Genomic DNA, 22466 nt, shown 5'->3' with positions numbered 1-22466 from the left:
GGCTGTGGTTCACCTTCCTCCACCCCTTTACTTGCAGTGATCACCACCTACTTGGAAGCAAAGAAAGGATAGAAGGAGGAAGGTGAACTGTGGCTCCCGGATCCTTTAATGCTTTTATAAAGTCTTAGAAACTGACAATACGAGGTGGAACATGTTGGTTAGGGAAACCTGACAGTGCAGGTATCCAGTGTAATACGTAGGCCAAGATGAGCTAATTTCCATCCTTGAAAATTATACATTCCTCAAGATGGGAATATGTGAAAGGGAGATGAGTATTCTGTTTCTATTTTTTCCACTTTGTTTCTTTTTAAATTTAACCTACATTGAAGATTGAAGAGCTCAGAAAATTAATTGTGTATTTATATATTAGATGAATCCCAGTAACTCAGTATGGAAGCACTTGAACCCATCAAATCTACTCTGTATATTTGATCCATTTTGTATATATATATATGTATTTATGTATATTTCACGTAACATGAAGTGGTGGCATGAACTAAATTCAGGATATTAAATTTTAATGAGTACTTTCCAGTAGTAATATTATGACAATATTACCACTAAAATTGTTGCAAGAAAACTATGATTTAACATGAAATTTTAAAATTTATATTTAAAATCACAAGGTTCCATGTTCCTTAATCTTATCTTAGCTGATTTATGATGGACAAGCAGACAATGAGAAAAAACAGCAGCAAAACCAACTTCAATACAGTAACTTGGTTCCTTCTGTAGGTGTTCTAGGAGTATTTATCACCATATGTTTTAATGAAGTTCCATAATACACTATGCTACTATAAGAATTAATCATTAAAAAGAATTCCCCTTTCTCTTACTTGGAAAAGATAGGCATTTTTTCACTGATCTACAAAAAATAAATAGGGAAGAAAATTTGTAATGGTTTAGTTTTCAAGGGCTAAATCCAGTCATTCAGACTTTAACACATATACACAAGCACAGCTACTCCTTAAGCAGTGCAGAATGATTAATTCTGGCAGAAGTAGACAAGCACAGTTTTTGATTCAGACATGTTACTACAATAGAGTAAAAAAAAACCAAACCAAACAAAAAAAACCCTGTGGAGGCTGATGATTTTCATAGATATTTTACAGCACTGTAAAAGAGAATAGATATAGATTTTCTTTAGCATACACTAAAGTGACACTTTTCACCTTCTTCAATTTATGCATATGTAACGTCTAATTAAGTTCTTAGTATAGAGTGATGATGCATATTTAAAAAATGATATATAGGCTTTGATTTAACTTTACCTAAGACTTTCGTAAATCTAGAATACTTTAATTAAATATGAATATGTATGAACAACAAAAATAATCTATGTATTCACACAGGCTATGTAGTAATTTTGGTGCCAAAACTTGAAATTCACAGAAATAGCGAGCACTTCTAAATTTATCTTGGACAATCAATGCTTGCCAGTCTACATTTGAACCCACTTAAACTTGGACTTTGAAAGCCCTTTGACAAGCTAATACGGACTAATAGGCATATATACAAGCACTTTCTCCTACATTGACTCGTTCTCTGAGATCTGAGAGATTGCCTTCTTTCCGAAAGATTGCAAACTCGGGACTCTGGAGCACAGCTTCGGAGCGGGTCATCCAGCTGTGGAGCTCTGTTGTGTCAGAGTCAAATCTACGAGACAGAAAAGTGCAAGGCGACATTTAATTTACACAAAGTTTCCAAAAACAGGATTTCACTGTAAACATGTTTAACCCATTGTTTAAACAAGCGAATAAGCAGCAATTTCTCTCAGCAAAAGACAGTTTTAAACCCCCATATGTCATTAGACAGTTCATGAAACTATTCAGTCTAAAATTTAGGAGCACAGCAATACTTTTTCATTTTTAAGACCCTGATTTGACAGCCAAACAGATGCAGTAATTTTCACAATAAGGATTCTAATTTTTCAAGCTGATGTTTTTAGAAGACATGAAACAAATGTCTCTCAGAATACTACAAGTCCTATCGGCTTAGCTGAGGATGTAAGGCCTATCTAGCTGACTAAATGTGGTCTTCAAACCTGTGAGATTTCTGTCCCAGTTTGTGCTGAGGATATTATGAAGGATATTCCAGCAGAATATTTGACTATAAGAAAGGACCCTCTTCTGATTAAATCAAATTTGTTGTAGAATGTAATCACTAATAAACAGTAACGTATAATTTTCCTACAGTTAAAGCTTTAGAAATTGAAATTAAGATCCCCAACTCTCTGCACATACTTTATAACCAGTTTTTACTCTACAGTCCTCTTTATTACAGTCTAGATTCTTTCATCAATGCCTTTAAAACCAATCTTAATTTTTGTTAACAAGATAATGTGTCAAAATGCAGATATTTAAATTACTGATGTATACAAAATTCAAACGGTGATTCAGTATCTACTGTAGTTTTTAAAACAAGAAGCTTCAGACAATATTTTTTCTCAGTTGTGCCACAGTGTCTGATTGATTGCATTTCTTTATTGAACTATATGTTTCAATATTTATATCTAATTTGCAGCTGCTTTTCCTTCTGCGGCAATATAGAGAATGCAATGGAACAGAAAGACCTGGGGGAAAAAAAATCCTATCTGTATCTTTAGCTTGCTTGTGACTACAGTTTGTATCATTTGCATACAACTGAAAATCTGCTAACAACAGTAACTTGAACAACTATACCCTTGGAGGATTTAATTATTTTATAAAAACATACTCCATTTATACAAGATCTAAAATGTAAGGATGTAAGGTAAAATCAGGTGATACAGCATTCTACATATACTGAAATGAAAACTGAATATGAGAAACAGTTCCACGCTTTATCTAATATTTATGCCTTCCTTTTTTCCTTCTGCACTGTGATTTTTTTATTCATAAATAATGAAAGCAAAAGAAAGAAGAATCACATACTGTCTTAATCCCAGTCCAACATCCTATATTCAAATTATAAACTCCTAGGAATAATTTTGATAAAACAATTCCTGATAGTACTATTTGAGTGCTCATCAAAGGAGAAAAAATGTGACTGTGAAGTAATAGAAGGTGCAGAAATCTTCATTTTTATAAAGTACTACAAGTTCAGAGGCAGGAGACAAAATTCCCAGATGGTTCAAGCAATCTCTGTGTTGGTAATAGATTCTAACCCCTGAACTCAAACTACACTCCCAGTCAAAGGCTTCCTACCTCAGCTCTATTTCTGATCATTAAATCAACTGTAATTCTTGAAACATAATGTTATGCAAATTATAACTGCATATCTGAGGATCACAAAACACTAGAAGTCTGACAACAATGAAGACAAGTTTTTCAGTCCCTCAGTACCAAACTCCCTTGATCACAGGTAAAATTGCACGACTTCTGGTATTTGCTCCATTCTGAAACTACAGGTAAGCAGGACTGGTAAGACCATCTCCCTGAAAATTAGCCTGGTATTACCCCAGTATAGGATGGAAACTGGCAGAGCAAAATATTTACCAGTGATCATTTCTTAAATAAAAGGACTTAGCCCTTGTCTCTGCAACACCTTCCTTGGAAGAGAAATGGGAGCATTTGGGACAGTTTTGACAGTACAACAAAATAATCAGGAACACATCTCATGGCCCACTGAGCCATCAGATGGTGATAAGTATTAGACACAGATCTTTAATGTCCCTTCCAACCCAAAGCATTCAATAATGTGATATGATTCTCTGATATGACAGAGCTGATCTCACATAACGGATGGCTCTGTCACTTGGAATTTCTTCTGGAGATAAATATAACTCCACAAACAAAGCCTACAGCTCAAATAAAAGGGCAATAAAGAGGGGACAGAAAAGAATTAAAATACATAAAAGTCTTCTAAGTAGCATTTGCAGTACATAAATATCCTTAAGATAAATATGCTTTTCAATTACCGTGGGGAAAAAAATACTCTCTCATGTTCAGCTTGTATAAAAGGAGGAAATACAGGTAGAATGTGGCATTCAAACATTCCACTATAGCAATTGCATATTTCATTTCTGAGGACAGCTGCAATTACAAATTATATTAGCTCTAGATTGGTATAAAAGAATCAATAGAATATTTAAATCTCCTAAGTACAACAATACTTTTGACATAAAATAATGCAAGATTACCTTTCGGATCCAACAAAGTTTAACGCATGTAGAATTTGTAAAAATAAATCTATGGAAGATACTAAACCAAAAATCACTCGAGAAATTATTCTAAATAATTACCTTAATTTACTGTGCACATTGGCTTGCTCCCTACCTAAAAATTTAATTTGAAGCAGAGGATTTATTCTTTATGCAGCACTCACAGTTTTGTTTTCCAATTAGTCTTTTCTACGGCTGTTCCACAAGAGAGATACCACCTTTAACTGGTCCCACTGCCCTCTCTTTACAGGCCAGTACATGTCAGCTGAGTCCAAATAGAGTCTCTTTTTACTCCAGAGCATGTTCGAAGAAGCATCTTCACATTTTTAGTACACACTGTTCAAATTTTCATGGAAATCCCCCACAAATTGATTTTCTGGATCATCCTAAGCCATATGTCCACTTCAGATTCCCATTCCAAACTCTCTTACTGAGATCACCATGTATTTGTTCAAAATTAATTCCTTGTTCTGGCAGCTTTCCTTTTCTGAATTAAATACATTATAAACCTCGCCTTTGAGGCATTTCACAACTTAGTTGCATCACGTTTTTCTCTTTCTGTGCAGGAAACTCCAACCCAAACACCCAGCAGAGTATGATACTCTAGTCCTAATATAAGTTCCCTATCTAATCAAATAACTTCTGGAAATCACTAAGGTTATTTTGTTTATATTTCACAATAAAAATAAATGTAATTTTTTATTAATACTTAAAGGGTCAACTGACTCTAAATCTTCAGTTTCTGCAATATACCTTATAAAGGCCTATTGTGGTTCTTACAGCCACCATCATCTAGAGAATGACAATTGTATATTTTAAATTTATATTTCTGCCTTTTCTTACATACTGCCACAGTAAGATGATGACGCATACTTACACAAACAAATTTAATGTTGAACAAGTTCACATAGGAACACAAGGCATGAAGTATCTTGCTGTCATGTGGCCATCATGGTGTACAATCTTATCTCTAAACTGAATGAATTTTCGACTTAAAACTGCTACTATTTTACAGCTACAGTGGTTTCAGTACTTTACTCTTTCAACAGGCACAATTTCCTTCACTCATTTGTTTTTTCAGTTCCCTCCCCAAACAAAACCACACTGGGCCTGTCACTACTGTGTATCTTGGACAGACATAAGACCACTTGCCCACATATTGAGCTGGCAGGGAATGATACAACTTTCATCCAAGTACCACATTACTGAATTATTTCATTTCCATGTTTGGACTGAAATGCCCAGCTCACCAGAGGTCTTTCTCAGCTTGTAGCTCCTCATTGCCTAGAACATATCAAAGAACAACTCTGCAGTAAATGATGCCCATTGGCAGAATTACTCTGAGATAAACTAAGTCCCTGCTGTCTGTCTTCCTCCTCTGTATTTGTAGCTGATGAACCATCAGCTGATAAACAGACTTGTTCTTATCTCCTAATTCAACAGCTGATTAATCCTAACAAATATTTTTACCTTCCTACTTTATTTAGTTCAGTTGTCAAATAATTTTATTTCCTTTTGGAATGATACTCTGAAACTCCTTTTACAGTTGTGATGCTATTCAGTTTAGCCTCATCAGCATTATGACCAGTACATTTCTGTAATGCACACCAAGGCATGAAAGGAAATACTAGATTGATCTGAAGTGTGTATCTCCAACAGAAACTTCAATAGTACCATCTTATTAGTCTCATAGTTTTCCTTCTTTAGCTGACCATCCATCTTGCCACTGGGGTACTGTACCTTCCCCAGCCAGAGCAGTAATTCCTAAACTGTAACAAGGAATGCTTTGCAGAAAATCTGATAGATACATGATATGTAAGCAAACTACTTCCAGCTAAGGCAAATGAAAATCTAGAGGTTTTTTTAGAGTGTGTTCATTAAAACCATTTGCCTGCAGCAAACAGCCAGTGACTAGAGGCGTAAAGTAGTTTTAAGTCCATGGCTTCCAGTAAGAGCCCGCTGGTACCACTCCTATAATATAACAGGTAATTTCAGATACTAAAAGTGAAGAATACAAATTCTCAGTGTATTTATCACTATGCTATTTCTCACCTCACAAACAGGATAAAGGGTTAAAACTAATGAGCATTAAGAGGTTATAAAGCATCCATGTTACAAACCTCAACATACCCATACTTCTTACACTCCAAATGAAAATATTTACATCATCATAATTTTTCCTTTGATACATTTTTCTATAGAAATCCAAACTTTTCTAAGAAATGAAAATATACTATAATCTCAAATATAATAATTTGTAAAGAAATGAAGGCTTTTGTCTTTTCAAAAAATTGTTTTAACACTTGTTAAATAAAAAAACCACTAGATGGAGCAACTATCTTATTTTAAGATTCCTTCCTCTTCAAAGGGCATCAAGTCTCTTTCAAATCTTCAGATTAACATTATACCCATAATAATATTATAACAAATAGACTTTCCTTGGAAACATTAGGAAGCATGTACAAAGTTATTTACTAAATGGCTAAGAAAAGTATCTTTGGACATTATTCAAGCACATTAATAGTACAAATATGCTTAAATTAAATGTTAAGCATCTCTAACATGTTTGCTGTTTAAAAACTTAACATGAACAATTTTCAGATTTTTCTACGATACACAGTTAACCTGTTTTTCCCAAAATATGTAAATACCGTGAAAATGAATGTTACCTTGCAATCCTTTCTCCTATTTACATTCTTTCTTCATTCTATAACTTCAGTGGTGTTACATTTATCTCTAGTCCTAATGCCTAATACAATATTTCAAGATTTTAATATACAGCTCCAAGTATTTTATCTGTCTCAGTTTCAAATTGATTCTTTTGGGAAAAGGAGCTTTTCTTTGCCTAGTAGCAGAACTTAGCATGTGCCTGAATTACTATGATATTTTGAAGCATTACTTTTGAGGTAGTTTTAGATTTTTTGAGGAGGGTAGAGGTGGAATAAAAAAAACATAATCTGCTTCTTATCTATGCTCTCCACCACTTATGGTAAAAAGTTGTTTTAGGAGGCAAGAAAAATCAACAGCTACTTTCCCATGTATTCATGCCACAGTGAATTGGAGCAATGGAAATGTGACACTCGGTCTCATGTATGCTATCGGTCTACAAGTCAAATTGCTTCTCCTCAATTTCTTCAGTATAAATGGCGATTCTCATACTTTCAATCCTGCCAAAGTACTTGCAAATATAAAAGTAAAAAGCTTTCTAGAGAGTTTGATGCTTCAATCTTAGCCATTCATTTTTTTCTCCTCAGCTTGGAAGTTGGAGACCATACTCTTACATTAACTCAATATTCACATAGTGGCCCAACTACTCTTTCTTCCTCCTTGAAGAGGTTTCTAGAATTTCCAAAATATGTAGTTCACAGAGAAGAAAATCTAGAGCACAAATCTTTCAAAACATGTGGCAATTGAGCCCGATGCATTTATTTCAGGCATACTCTTTTACAGCAACAATGCTGACTAAAGCTTGACAACAGATGAAAGAAGCTGACGAAACCTGAAGCATTATTGACTACCTCAAAAAAGCCTCAATGTGTCTTTCCCTCCCAGGTCCAAAAACAGCATAAAGGTGTTGTAGTGTGACAGCAGAAAGCAGCCAATGCAATCTGTTTATTCACCTTCAGAAGCCTCTGACAAGCCTTTGATGATTGCTAGGGTTTTTTTTTGTCAAACAAAAGCTAAAGAGTACATAAGCATTAAGTATTAGTCATTAAGTGCTCAGGGAAAATTTTGAATGTAAACACACACAGAGTATAGAACAATGCAGGAGAGGTAGGTTGAGAAACTCCATTCTCTTGTTTATTTAAAAAATCAAAAGGTATGCAGTACTATGGGCTTTGCTTGCCCTTGGGTGAAGCTACAACTAAATACATACAAAAACCCCTGAAAGATCTTGTGACCAACAACGGACTAACAAAATAAATGATTGGCTGTTTGGGAATACAACCATGAGATTCTCCAAGCAAAAAAAAGTATTGATCGAAAAGGTGTCTAGTCACCAATGAGCATAGATATTTTAGCTGAGCACCCAAATTTTAAGATGAGTTTTCTTCTCCCATTATTATGTTTATACTTAGCATTGATTTACTTTTTCTTGTCTTTGAGAAAGACACCACCATACTGTTAAACATATTCGATTCCAAGACTGCATTTTTACATATTAATTAAAAACAGTAACAAAAATTGTTATTTTAAGCTGTAATTTAAATTGGACTTTCTAGAGAAGAAAGGTCTATAAATTGTTGGTTTTTCCTTTTTGGTCTGTTCAGTCAGAAATGCCAAAAAGATTATCTAAATAGAGAAATCTTGCCTTCAGATAGCACAACCATCATTCAACCTGCTGCCCAGCTTTGGACATCTGTAACATTGCTTACTTTGCACATTACCATAATGTAGGTCTACTCAGAGGTATAACAGTCACATTGAACTAGTTCTCATGAGCTGGTACAATTGCATTGTTAAATCTAGTAACTTCTGCACAAGAGACGATAGTAAGAGCATATTAAAGTGTATTAAACAATTAAGTCCCTTCTTCATTCTACATTTCAGATTTCTTTCCTGCCAGATTAAAATAAAAATCTAACCTGTGCAGCAATGAAAAGGACTCTGATTTTAAATACATAAAAGAAACCACAACTTACTCAATTATCTAAAGTCATCCTAGACAAAGATTGAGAACTAAAGATTTTTCCATCTTGACTCTTATACAAAAATTAGACAGAAATTACATAGTGAATGTATATCTCTTAGATATCATTAAAATAAATCAAAATCTGTCAAAACCTAGTATGCATGGTAAAAAAAAATAATACTCTTTACATTTGGTAGAAGATCTGCCAATAATATATCTACAAGGAATCACAGTCTCAAATTTGATAATATGTCCTATTTTCTGTACAAGGATCAATCAAATTTACATATAACATTGCTATTTGCAGTGCTTTAAACGGACAACAGCTAAAACACTTGAAGAATTTATAATTCTCAGTTTATATAAAAAAAGGGATTTCAGAACATAAACAATTCCCATAATCCAGCTACTTTTTGCCCTCTGGTAGTTTGTTTGCACGAAGATTATGAAGTCTGTAGTCTTCTGTATCATGCTTATTTTATTTTCAGTATTAAGGTAAATCAAAAGAAAATGATCAAGAAGTAAAACATATGCTAACATTACATATACTTGAGCTGAGAAAGGAATTTATACTGCAAATTGGTTTCTGACTTCATAATAAACTACATATAGCAAAAATTTTCTTGTAGAATTGAATAATATAGGCTTAAAGAAATCATTCTACTTCATTTAGTTTTAACTAAGATAATGCTTTCCTTTATAACAGTAGTCTTTTTTACTTCCTTATCAAGTAAGATCATTCCAAGAACATTCCGTTTGGAAAAAGAAAAAGTTAAATGTTTTAAAATAACAATTATTGAAATACTTCAAAACTGCAGGAAAATTTTCATTCTTAACTTTTCAATTTCAAAATAAAGAACATCACTATTTTCATGGTAGGGATCATGCTATAATAAAGGCTTACTCTTGCATAAAAGCCAACAGGGCCTCGATCCTGGTTCAGATCTTTGCACATTACCACTGAAATATTAACAGGAGTGCTAATGCTTATAATTCCTCTTAAGTAACAGCAATGTCATCTACAAATTCCTTGAAAACACTCAAGAACTGCAAGTCTGCTGATAGTCATTGTTGTGCATTATTTTGAGTTCTTGGGAACATATTAGCAAAATACAACTCTCATTACCATTGAATGGTAACCTGGGATATGGGAAAAACAGATTCCAAACTAGGACTTTGGAGATAGATTCTATTCATTCAAGTTAAGCTAGTGAAGTTACTTATTTAGGGTAAGCACTTTCCATAGTAGTACTTATCCAGTTTAACAAAGAGGGGTGAATCACTCTTCTTACATCACATATACAGCCTTCTTAAATAACGAAGCTCAACTAGAAACCTTACTTTTAGAATGATTAAAGAGATAAATCCCATTTCAGATGCTTATGTGTAAGCAAGTACCTATTTTTTTTCAATTATATAATCCTTCAATTAAAAAAAAAAAAGATTTCTCCTGTTCTTGGTATATTTCATTCTTCTTAATAAGTTAAATACTATTTTACAAGAACATACCTTATCCTTGTAAACACATTGAACAAACAAAGGTATTTTCTATGGAAATGAGACACTCAATGCAGTTTCAGGTCGCTTTCAGGACTTAAATCTGTTACCTTGGAATTCATGTTTATTTGGATACCAAAAAATATTTCCCAAACAAACATCACAGTGAACATTTGAAGTCTAGCTTCTTAGCACCTCATTTAGAAACTTACTGTTTGAGCCAATTCTACTTAAACACATTAAAATTTTTTCTCATGACTTCAACCAATGTTTAACATCAGTCGAAAATCCCTTGTCACTTGTACTTGAGTTACACAGGAAAAAATAATGGTAATGCACATTTCGCCAAATATTAACTACCTCTGCAGAACTGTTATTTCTGCTGCTGACCCACAAGCACAAAAAAATACACGAACTTTAGAAACCAGACAATATCTGCACTATTAGTATTCTAACCATTCTTCTTAAAGAATGTAAAAAGCTAAGAATTAATGGAATGCTTCTTGCCCACCAAGTTTCAAGGCTATAGTCAAGTGGGACCCCCATGATGCCATACATAAGGACTTCAACTGACTATAATTACTATGCAATGGTATTGATGTAATTGTTAATATTCTGTACTGCTAAATAGTTGGAATAGAAGCACAATATAATCCATAACTTATACTGAGTAAAGAATGATAATAATCAGTTTGTACCTTAATAGAGAGAATAGAAATATAATTTTAAGCTAAAAAAAGCATACAGTAAACTATTGCAGTCAAATGACTGTATTTGCATTTTCATCCAGACTCTACAGTATTCTCTCTCTGTCTCTTGATGATTCTCACCTCTTCCTAATTTCTGAATCCACAAGGAGTTGCCTTTTTTTGTGGGGTGGAGGTGGTGGGAGTTCCTCTTTAGCATGCTTAACCAGGATTTGTTCTCTTGTGGTCACCATAGTTACAGTTTCCATTACAGTTGTCTGTGTTACTGATGTCTGAGTGGTAGTGACAGCCTGCGAAATCTGTGAAAAGTGTAAAAACAGAGGTCACACATTGTTGGAAAGCCTTCAGTAAAGATTGTTTGGAGTAGCAATAGAAAATAATGAGGAACTGCTCCCGTCTGATCATAGGCTGACCTTCAGAGAAAAACAACATTATAAGTAACCCAAAGCAGATTGTTTTATCCAACTCATGCTGTGTGAAAAAGATATCTGCAATAGTCAATATCAAAATCAGGAAAGATTCTAATGAAATTAAGTCTCCCTGTAATCCATGCTGAATGAAGAGAAGAAATGAATGGCCAGTTTTCTGATGGAATTGAATGATAGCATATATATAAAAATGTTACTATTGCTAAATGTTATCCTGCCCTCATTCTGAAAATTTGCTCCTTGAGAAGTGATAAGGGCATGATAATGGCACTAAATTACCAATTATTATTCTTATGGTTTATAAAAATTTTGAAATAGAATGTAATTCATCATAACCTGCATAAAAGGGCAGTTAACTTTCTGTCAGGAAATCTTAAATTAAAAAACATGCACTAGAAGGCAAATCAATTTTCAGCAGTTTTATTCCATAATTAAAAGCAATGTTAGGGGGTCATACTAGATACTAATACATATAATATGTAACTCTGTAAACACTACCAATCTAATGCATTTAACTTTGCCCAGTAATATGAAAAAAACCTCTTTATATAGCTGAGCTGCACTGAAAAAAAAAAAAAAAAAAAAGATGAGGAATATTTTTTGCTCATATTTGTTTGAAAGACACTGGTTGTACATGTACTGCCCATTTATACATCATTCCATATAACACCAAACTAGAAACTTGTGACTTATACGTGGGCAGCTGTTCTTAAATCCCTTAACTCATGAGAAATAGGTCACTTCTTTTTCTAGTTCTGTCAGATGATGGCTCATTTGTCAAAATGCTCTAGTTACAGCTCCAATGACCACCTCAGTTTAAAGGCTGTGAAATGGAAAATAAAAGGAAGAAGTTATACCTGGAGCATAAGAGGTTGTGCACCAGAAAAACCCTGCTTCTTTCTTTACTGCCAATACGTGAGAATTAGACTTCCCAATTCAACAACAGAAATGGCAGTATCTAAAATTCCATGAAACTATAAACACATACATAAATTATCTATTAGTTCTTGTATCAGAAACTCAGTAAGAAAATTGAGTCACCTTAGTTATTGAGACAGTAGTGTTTCTATAAACAATGGAGAAGAGGTATACTAGGTAAATAGCTCATAACAATGCCTTCTTTCATTGAAAAAAAAAAAGTAGAATGACAAGGAAAGGGAAATACTGATAGCAAGCAGCCTCTTCAGAGCAGGCAACATCAGTAAAGCTAAAAAACATGGAAAAAACCCCCAAATTCCTGCCAACTTTGCTGAGTCCTTCACATGTTTTCTACACAAAAGTCTTCCTGTTCTTCCTCCAGTCTTCCAATGGAAATGAGGAGTAGGAAAGTCCGCTACCATTGTACTTTTAGCACTATTTCTTACTTAGAGCAGTAAACTCAATGCTATGCTTCCACCTCTAGGAATTACCAGCTGTCTAGGTTTTAGAGCAGAATATGGACTACTCAGAAGACTAGGAAATTGAGATTCAGAGCAGATTTTTTTTTTTTTAAATCTCTGGATTAATTATGTCAATTGAAGCAAGCTGCTTGTGACCTGCAGGGATTTAGCTAATGTATGAACTACCAAATTCTTTGGAAGAGAAAAACACCCAGTTGACTTTTTAATCACTACAATATTATGTATTAGTGCTCTTGTTTTAGTTCCCTCAACAAGATGTACTGATTTTAATTTTTTTCCTACAGAAATCACGGTAACATTAAGTAAACATTTCCATTTAGTTTTCTTGAAACCTTATACAGCATTCTTTTCAATTTACTTTTAATTAATTAGAGTGAGGCAGGAAAAGCAAGTTAAAGCTTCTGATGTCTAGCATTCTGTGAAATTTGAGGATAGCACCTGATGTCATCTTTCCCTGACTCCGCACCTTAGAACAAAAAGTTTTGGGTACAGTCTTTCTTTCTTCTTCTCATAAAACTCGTATTACACTCAGTTTTATCCAAAAATCAATGATAAGCTGCTTATGACACCCAAGGGCACACCCTGGCATGTTTTCATTTGCCAGTCAATACCAGGGCACAGTTTCCAGTGAAGAAGGTGTAACACAGAATAAACCGCAGCTAGGGGACTGTAGGAATCATCTGCAGCATACTACCAATTACACAGGAGTAGCAGTTTCAGCTGGAGATTGGGAACTGTGCTTCCAGAGCCTGCGATGCAATCACCATATGCTCAGAGCAGTCAAGTCACGATGCTGTGGGGGGTAATGATTTACATGTCAAAACAGTAAAGAATTATTTTTCACGCTTAATCAACAGGAGTGGAGGTTAAATACTGTGTACTTCAAAAGGAGAATGGAGATGTGAATTTGATGTTCATAATCATTCTAATTAGAGACAGGGTAAGACTAAAATGTACATTGCAATCTTACTCTGCAAGATGAAGCTGGTTCACATTTAAACAGTGCATACACTTTAGTGAGCAAAGGACAACCCTTAAAAATATGAGGGAAAAAAAAGAAAAGAAGTAACTTTCATTGACTTCCCTAGGGAAAAAAGAAACCAAAGAACTGAAACAGCTCCTTAATCACTGAAGTGGTTATGTGTTTCATGTATTATTCAAAGATGGTCCAAATAATGACAGTATAGTTTCTTCATCCCTCTCAGTCCCTGACAAGCAAATATGATTCTGAGAAGGGGCAGTACAGACTAGGGTTTTAACCCACTAGAAAATCATATGGAAAGTGCTAAGGTGACTCACAAGGCTGCACATTAAAAGGCTCTCAAATTACAATGCTTGCCTGCAGTTTCACATCAGCAAGCCCATCTTAGGAACATGTTAAAACTCATCTCTTTCAGAGTAGACAAATTTAAATCTTATTTTTCATCCTCTACAGGCAAACATATGTACAATGTGTATATAGCACTTCAGTAGTTTTATGTCATTTTATTTCTCATTTATACAGCAGCCTACCTTTAATGCCATCATTTATTACTGCCTTTGGAAGTGCCCTCTGTCCTGATAAACTCATAATTTTCCTTTACACTCACTTTTGGAGCTGTCATATGTTCTTTGATGAAATTTATCTATGTGAGTGGGGAAGTTCAGATGAGGAATGGTGTTTTCTTTAGTTTGGAAAGATTTTCAGTACAATTTAGTGAAGCATAATCAACTCAGCAAAGCTGGGTTTAGAGCTTCTAGAAGCTATGTATCTAATCCAAGTAAGTTGTCCTTGTCCTTGATTCCACTGCGTGGTCAATGAAGGAAAGCTGACATTTTCATGCTGAGGACAAATTGCTTTTTAGAGGTATTTGTCTCTCTCACACCCTTGCCATACACTCTTGTAGCAGAAGCTTCAGACATGAGTTCTGATTAGATGCTTAAATTCAACAGTAATTAATTCAGCTAAACGTGGGAGGACTCAAATTCTACTTTCTGCGCTTTTCCTTTGGGATGTATAACTACTGTCTATGTCTAGTTGTAGAATCAGCTTTGAACTGAGTCTGAGGTTGTCTCTTCCACTTAATTTCTTATTTTGTTAACAAGTTAATCATTTAATGACACTTTAGTATGAGAAAGAGGTGAAATAACTAAGGACAAAAACATAATTATGAAGGTACTATGAGAATTATTAATCATAGACTCATTTAAGTTGGAAAAGACCTTTAAGATTGTTGAGTTCAAGTATTGACCTAGCTCTGCCAAGTACACTGCTAAACCATGTCAGGTGGATTTTGAAGTCAGTATCTAAGTTTGACGAATAAAATGTGCATTTTCTGAGAGATCTCAGTGAAAAATATTCTATTTGTCACTCTCTTCCAAGTCTGTTCCTCTCCAGTTCATGACTAGAGAGCATAATGAGATATTGTAAAGGCAAGTTTTTTCTTGCAGCCTAAACTGCAAGAAAATGAGCTCTGTAATAAATAAATGTATAAACCCACTAACATTATCTGCCCTGCCTAAATGGCAACAAGTACTCCATCAGTATTTCATAGAAGGTACAGCTAAACTGTGCAACAGTGCCTTAGAAACTGGTCCTTCGGTTTGCACTGACTGCAATGCCTCTAGAACATGAAGCAACATGTCCTCAACAGCACACCAATTCTGTCACAAGAAAAGCAGCTTCTCCTTGGAGGAAAAGCTTATCAGCTGAAGTGTTCTGCTATGATAATAGTTACACTGTTTTGGGAATCCAAAGCATCACCCATCCATGCAGATGTATGACATATACAGCCTCAGGACTGCTCACTTCACAAGGAGGCCATCTTTTCCGTAATCTAAGTTCCATTTTCAAAACCAGTATCTGCTTTTAGGAGTGATCAACAATCTAGACAACTCTTGAACACTTTGGAGTGACTTACTAACTTTTTCAAATCATGTGACCGTAGCCATCCCAAATTCAAAAACGCATCTCTGGATTTTCCTCTGCATTGAAACCACAGGTTTGCTACAGCAAATATACAATAATTAAATACAATTTTCAACTTATAAATGCTGTGTAGTACAAACTTTGTTACTAAGTGAAATTGTGCCCTTCCCCCATTTTCCTCCTTTCTATTCTCTAAAACCGATTCTTCCAACTTCAGCTGATTTTTTCTAACTATCACAGAGCAAACTGAAATATCAGGGTATGAGTTGAAAACAAGCTTATTGAGAGGTATTCAGATCACTACAGGAAGTATAGCAGGTTTTTTTTAATTAACCAGAAATATTAATATACAGTGACAAAAAAGGGCAAAATTCTCAAGGGAATTAAATCAAACTGTCCAGAACTATGAGACACCCTCTATGGACAGGACAGAGGTGTATGGCTGTAACATTCTGCTCTGTGCTATCATTGAAAAGTCTTCATGTCCATTTCCATTTCACCAGTCACACAATGATAGCACAAAACCAACTCAATATCAGTGAGATAATGGAATGGGAAAAGTGAGCTGATTTGGGTTTAAATCCAGTAAGAAAAAGATGCTGACAGAAGGCTAGGCAAAATAATTGGATATCTGTTTGGGTACTACAGCAAAGTGCTGAATTTATCTGGTTTAAAACCTCAATTTCTTTCTCTAATACATTACAATTAACATACAGTGGTCAAAATAATAGCAAATGATATTTTTTCATTGGCACTTTAGTTACAGGTATGGATCGATTTCTTTATTTTTCCAAGAAGCTTCTCTTTCTGTGGTCTCTCTTTTTAATCTGTAAATCAGCATAACATATTCAGAAGTAAAACAGCAATCGATTGTAAACTTTTACTGTTGAAAAAGAGAAAAACATTCACTTTAACTAGCAGACAGTTCTTACAGTAATTTCAGACTAAGTGCTATTCCACAGAGACAGCCATTAAAAAAGTGCATTATTATAGGTTAAAAATAAATTAACTAGAAAGGGTATTTTCATTACAGATTGTATCATCCCTGAAAACATGGTTAACAATCCAAGAAAATAATCAACACTATAAAGACAGATTAAAAACTAAAGAGACAAATAAACTTCTGGAAAGTTATATTGCTCTTATATTATACTGTCCTAAAAATAAAATATGTCTTAAGCAATTCATGCAGGGAAAAAAATTAAAACAAGATGAGAAACAGCACCAAAACTACTTCAAGCGTTTGACTGTCAAAGGATAAAACTGATAAAACTATGGTTTTGACAAACCTGTTTGGAATTGCTCTCCACCTTCTGCACAAGACTATCCCAGCGCTGGGCAAAATTTTCAAGACGACTCTCCAGCTTTTGAGCCACTGCTTTATTTTTCACAGCTACAAGGAGATCTTGACTGAGCAACTTCAGCTTACTCATCATTTGCCTTTTCATTTCTAGATCTCCTTTTAGGATCTGTTAAACAAAGTAACAGAAGGAAGAACAGTAAATTACACACCAAAAAACCCCCACAAAAACCAAATCCAACAAACTTTGGAAAAAAAATCCTAAAGAGAGCATCATAAAGAACTGAAAATGGCTAAGGGTTCCTATACTTCCATGCTGCTGTTACTGTAAAAAATGTTGGCAGAGCTTAAGGAGAGGAATGGACACAGTGTACTTCACAAGGCAATATAACATGGCAGGTGGAGCAACTCTGGACATCACAGCATGCCTCAGGTGGTGACATAAATCAAAAAGCTAAGAGTTGTGTGACACTAATAACCTTAAAACTGCACCAATGTTAACAACTATAGCAACATGTCAAACAATGTTTCTTTAAAGTTTCAATGTACTTTGTTATATATTGCATATTAAAACTCCATAAGGGAAAAAAAAATGTTTCCTAGAAAAATAATCTTTGACCCCAAACCAGGATTAAAAAAGAAACTCAAAACCTCAAATAAAAAAATAAAATTAATGAGGAGCCCTTGGGAACCCCAGGAGCTCTGCTGAGTGCTCCAAGGACAGGGCCTTGCAGCTGGAATCCAGGAACTCCTGCGTACAACCTCTGAGCTCTGCAACCTGCCGTACAGCCTGAACCCAGCGATGCTAACAGTCTTCACACCTCTACTGTAGCAAACTGCCAAGGGATCTTGAAATTCCCGAGGATCCATACATGCAAACCTGTCTGTGAAGTAGGCTATTCACAGATCCAAGGATCATCCACAGCTCCAGTTCTTAGCTGGGTTTATTTTTCGAAGTCTCAACTAGTTTACTCCATTGATTTCCATTCCTTAAGTATTCATTCTCTACACCCTAATCTGTGTTAACCATGGCTAAATTTTGACCTCTCTATGCAGCTGTGGGTTGCATTCTAATCCCCAAGTCATGAAAGGAAAAATTAAACAAATGGTTAGACAACAGAATTTAGTCTACATATAGTTTCCTATAGTAATATCATCCAAAACTGTAATTAAAACTACAGTTCAGTAAAAAAAAGATTCATAGTCTTTGTAATTAGTACTCTTTCTACTCAGATGTGGCATGAAGCATCATAATTACTAATGTTAGAGTTAATGCCAAAATTTAAATTGGTATATCCTTAAGAAACAGAAGCTAACTTTATATTCAAGAATCTGTTTGTATAGTGGGAGATCAAACAGATGGAGGAAAGTAGATGTAAAACAGTTTATCATCTTAAATTTCAAGCATTGCTATATATGCAAAATATACCTATAGTGTCAGAAAAAGCTCATGTGGAAGCCAATTTATACACTGAGTAAAATAATAAAAAAATGGTACCCTGTGAAACATTAGTTAATTCTGAACAGCAGTTTTATTTCCAACCTCCCCGGCTCACAACAGCTGCATTATACACCCATGAGCTCAGCATCAACCCAAGATACATGGAGCACCAGTAGTAAGGGAAATACTAGAAAGAGAAGGATGCTAAAATTTTCTATGTCAAAGATACTGCTCACTACAACCTAATATGATTTTGTGATAGATACAGTGAACCTCCAAAACTATACCAGGGGATTCTGTTTTCACATTTCCTTACCAAAAACCTGTCAATGGGCCATAATAACAAAAATATGCTCTATTTTTTTTTTCCAATACAAGAATAGACTAAAAATACCTATGTTCAAGACCTAAACTACTAATACTAGCCACAAAATAAGTAATTTTTCAATCTGCAAGGAAAGAAATGGGAGTTTGCTTTATGAAATTAGTTATCAAATATGTCAGTCATAACTTCTGTCAAGTTCATACTGTAAACCCTGATATTTGAATATTATAAAGTGATTTCCTTATTTGTTGGTAAAGCACTTTTACCATTTTATTGGTTTTAAGATTTTAATTATCACTGTTCTTCTTTTCCTTAAACATCATCAAAAACTTTCTTTGCTCATTGTAATAATCTAACCAGCAACATCCGCTGTAATTTTTCAAGTGCTAAGAGATTTATTCCAGTAAAAAATAGTGTAATATCTAATTTATTATCTATAATAAGTAAAAAAAATTGCATTAGGTGAAGTAGAAGATTTAACTCTATATTAATGGAACATTTATTATAAATAGAGATATATCTTGCATACCTTTGCAGTAACTCTCAATATTAAAAAAAAAAAAAAGAAAGGTGATCAGCTTTATTTTACAGCTTACGAAATGTAGGCACAGGACATGAAAACACTGTATCAAGCCTGTGCTATACATGACAGTAAAATTTCATCCCAGTTCTACATTCTCAGTTTATCACATCTTCCAGCTTAGTCCATGCCCTGTTTCACCCTTTGCCTTGTGTAAGAATTCAAAGACAATTATAACGTCAGTGAATAATGGTGGGTGGAAAAATTAAGTTGTTTTAAGGAAATATTTTTAGAACTAGAGCAACTACCCACTAACATCAGGAAAAAAAAAAAAGGAGAAAAGTCAATCTTAATGTATGCACAAAGTAGTAAAGACTAAACAGTTTTTCTGACCTTTAGACTAAGAAGATCCCAGAAGGGAGTTAATGACAAAGAAGATAAATTTTCACACACAAATACTGAATAAATCCTTTGAAACAAACCACTGGAGATTAGTAAAACATAACATTTTCTTGGGAAAGCCAATTTTATCTGAACAAAAATTCTTACAGATATTACAAATCCAGTACATAAATTAAGAAGAAATCTAACTGACTTGATATCAATTTTATCACAATGCTAGAACTGAGTGAATTGCTACACTGCTCAAAATATATTTATTCTAATAACAATGAAAATGTAACTACTAATGCCAAGGGGAAAAGGAGACAGCATCTGTACTGGGTTTACATGGCACGATTTTGGCAGCAGGGGAGCTGCAAGGTTGGCTTCTTTGAGAAGACACCAGGAGCTGCCCCTGTGATGGATAAAAGCAGTTTCAGATGGTTCCAAAACAGACCCACCACTGCCCAAAGCTGAGCTCATCAGTAACTCTGACAGCGTCTCTGTGGTAAAATTATTAAGAAAGGGTAAAAATGCTGTGCAGCAGCTGTAGGAGAGAGCAGTGAGAAAAACATGAAACAGCTCTGCAGACACTCAGGTCAGAGAAGGAGGAGGTGCTCCAGGCACCGGAGCAGAGATCTGCCTGCAGCCCACAGTGCAGACCACCATGAGGCAGCTCTGCCCCTGCACCCCATGGAGCTCCATGGCACATCCACCTGCAGCCAGGGGAGGGACCCCATGCTGGAGCAGGGGGATGTGCTCTGAAGGAAGCTGTGACCCTGCAGAGAGCCCACACTGGAGCAGGCTCCAGTTTGGGGACATTATTGTGATGAAAGAGTAATCTTTTTTTTTTTTCATACTGTGAACAGCATCTCAACAGACCTATTTCACTTCAGTCACTTCAGAATGCTTAGGGCCTTGTAGGAGGGCTGTAGAATTTCAAATCAACAGTCATAATGCTAAATAGTTTAATAAAATACCTTCAGAAATTTCCTTCAGGCTTAAGAGATTGGCTAAAGAAAAAGACCTTAATCTTGCTAAGTTCAACATATAAGAGGGACAATAAAAATAGACTGGAAGTTCTTATGCCATACCATAATATCAAACTTAAAATTCTTAAGGTCTTACGGAAAAAGAAATGCTGTAATTTCTTGTTGGAAATGATTAAACAGGTTGAGGGACCAAACTATCATATCACTAAGAATATAAACATTTTCATATTATTGAAAGAATATATTTTCATTGCCTCGCAGACTAACTTTTACAATTCATGAAGAAGCTGGCCTAGTTATAACAGTGATTCTTAGTGACAGTTTCTCCTTCACTACATTCAAACACACATCTACGTCCAAAATAAACTACACCAAAAGATGGGCCTGATGTGCATGTCAGGGTCAGGAAAGCAGGATCCCATTTTTCCTTATTTCTAAAAGCCAATCCAAGAGCAGAAGAATATATTCTGTGAAAAAAATTTTCATGCGGGCCATGCACAAATTCCCCATGATTCAGACAAGACTAAAATAGCAAATCTTCATATACAAAACTCCTGACAATTTGGCATTGTGTGAATGTAAAAATACATATTCACTGGAATTTGGAGATGACTGCTACTAGATCCAAAACCTGACAGAGGAACTCCAAAGTAAACAATGTTTTTCTGCTACAAATCAGACACAGGAGAGGCAGTGTTCCTCCAGCATACCACCAACATTTACATAGCTAAACTATTGCATTATGAGTCAGCTGTTCGTAAAAAAATCAAGGTCATACATGTGTAAAAAAGATTAAGTCTGTATTAATAAACCCACTTGTTCTGTTAAGGATGACATGATTCTTGTTGAGGTTCAGGGTAATGGGGAAATCACTTTATATACTCTGTTTTTCATTCAGTTGAATGGAAAACCACAATGATTTCATGACAATAATGCTTAACAATTTAAGCTGGCACAATAATTTTAACTTCATAAAAGTCTGTATTTATTTCATTAATCAAATTTATGAAAATACTACTCAAGTGTTTCCCTCTTAACACTGTGTTTTCAAGCAATTCTGAAAGGTATCCAAAGTTGTTCTAGCCTTGACTCTTGCAAACCATTAATAGTCTGCTACTTCACAATTTGTGATAAACATTTCAACCCTCAGTACCTATTTCCTCTAGCAACCTTCTGAAATCAAAAAGTACTAATTTACTGAATAAATTTGAATTTCTTTTAATACATTTTCCTTCATGAAGCTGCTCTAAAACATCCTGAGTTGCCTCTAATTTGTTACGCATTAGTAAAAGCCTGGCTTGAGGTCAACTTTGAGACTGCTTACATGTTAGATTCCTAGAATTTCCAAGAAGTATATACACCAAGGCAACAACTGACTACATGCAGTTTCCTTTCTTTAGAAAGAAGTTTACTTAATCCTAAGTAATCTTTAATCTGTACTTCTAAATGCATATTTTTATTAATCCTTAAAGAGTTGCAGAAGGAAAGAGAAGGGAGGGGGAAAAGAAGCCTACATGTAATAGCATAATTACAGTGTCTTAAGATTATGCTAAAAGTCAATCTTTTGGGTCTTGACTTTTGGAGAAAAAAAATCAACAAATAATAACTACTTAGTTATTCTACGAATCAATCATTTACTGCGAATTCTGGACCAGACAGAATGTAGTTAGAAATTAAACAGTCAAGCTATAAGATTACTTCATTAAAAATTTATACATTTGTATATGAGAGGATAAAATAGAGTAAATTTTAAAACATCACTTAAACTTCAGAAACATCACGGTATTTTTATT

General features: G+C 34.7%; 1 protein-coding gene across 10 annotated transcripts in view; it reads right to left on the bottom strand.

Annotated features, from left to right (window-relative positions):
- Positions 1-22466, bottom strand: part of DMD (dystrophin) — a 922945-nt gene that overhangs the window by 680647 nt on the left and 219832 nt on the right. For all 10 annotated transcript variants that reach the window (XM_032679549.1, XM_032679551.1, XM_032679556.1 and 7 more), the window contains 3 exons: positions 17004-17183; positions 11102-11277; positions 1533-1656 (listed from right to left, as the gene is read on the bottom strand). In XM_032679549.1, the coding sequence (XP_032535440.1) occupies positions 1533-1656; positions 11102-11277; positions 17004-17183 (480 nt within the window). The remainder of the gene's footprint in view (positions 1-1532; positions 1657-11101; positions 11278-17003; positions 17184-22466) is intronic.

This window comes from Chiroxiphia lanceolata, chromosome 2 (assembly GCF_009829145.1).
Source record: "Chiroxiphia lanceolata isolate bChiLan1 chromosome 2, bChiLan1.pri, whole genome shotgun sequence".
NCBI classification, from domain to species: Eukaryota; Metazoa; Chordata; class Aves; order Passeriformes; family Pipridae; genus Chiroxiphia; species Chiroxiphia lanceolata.
This window is presented reverse-complemented; position numbering and strand designations above follow the sequence as displayed.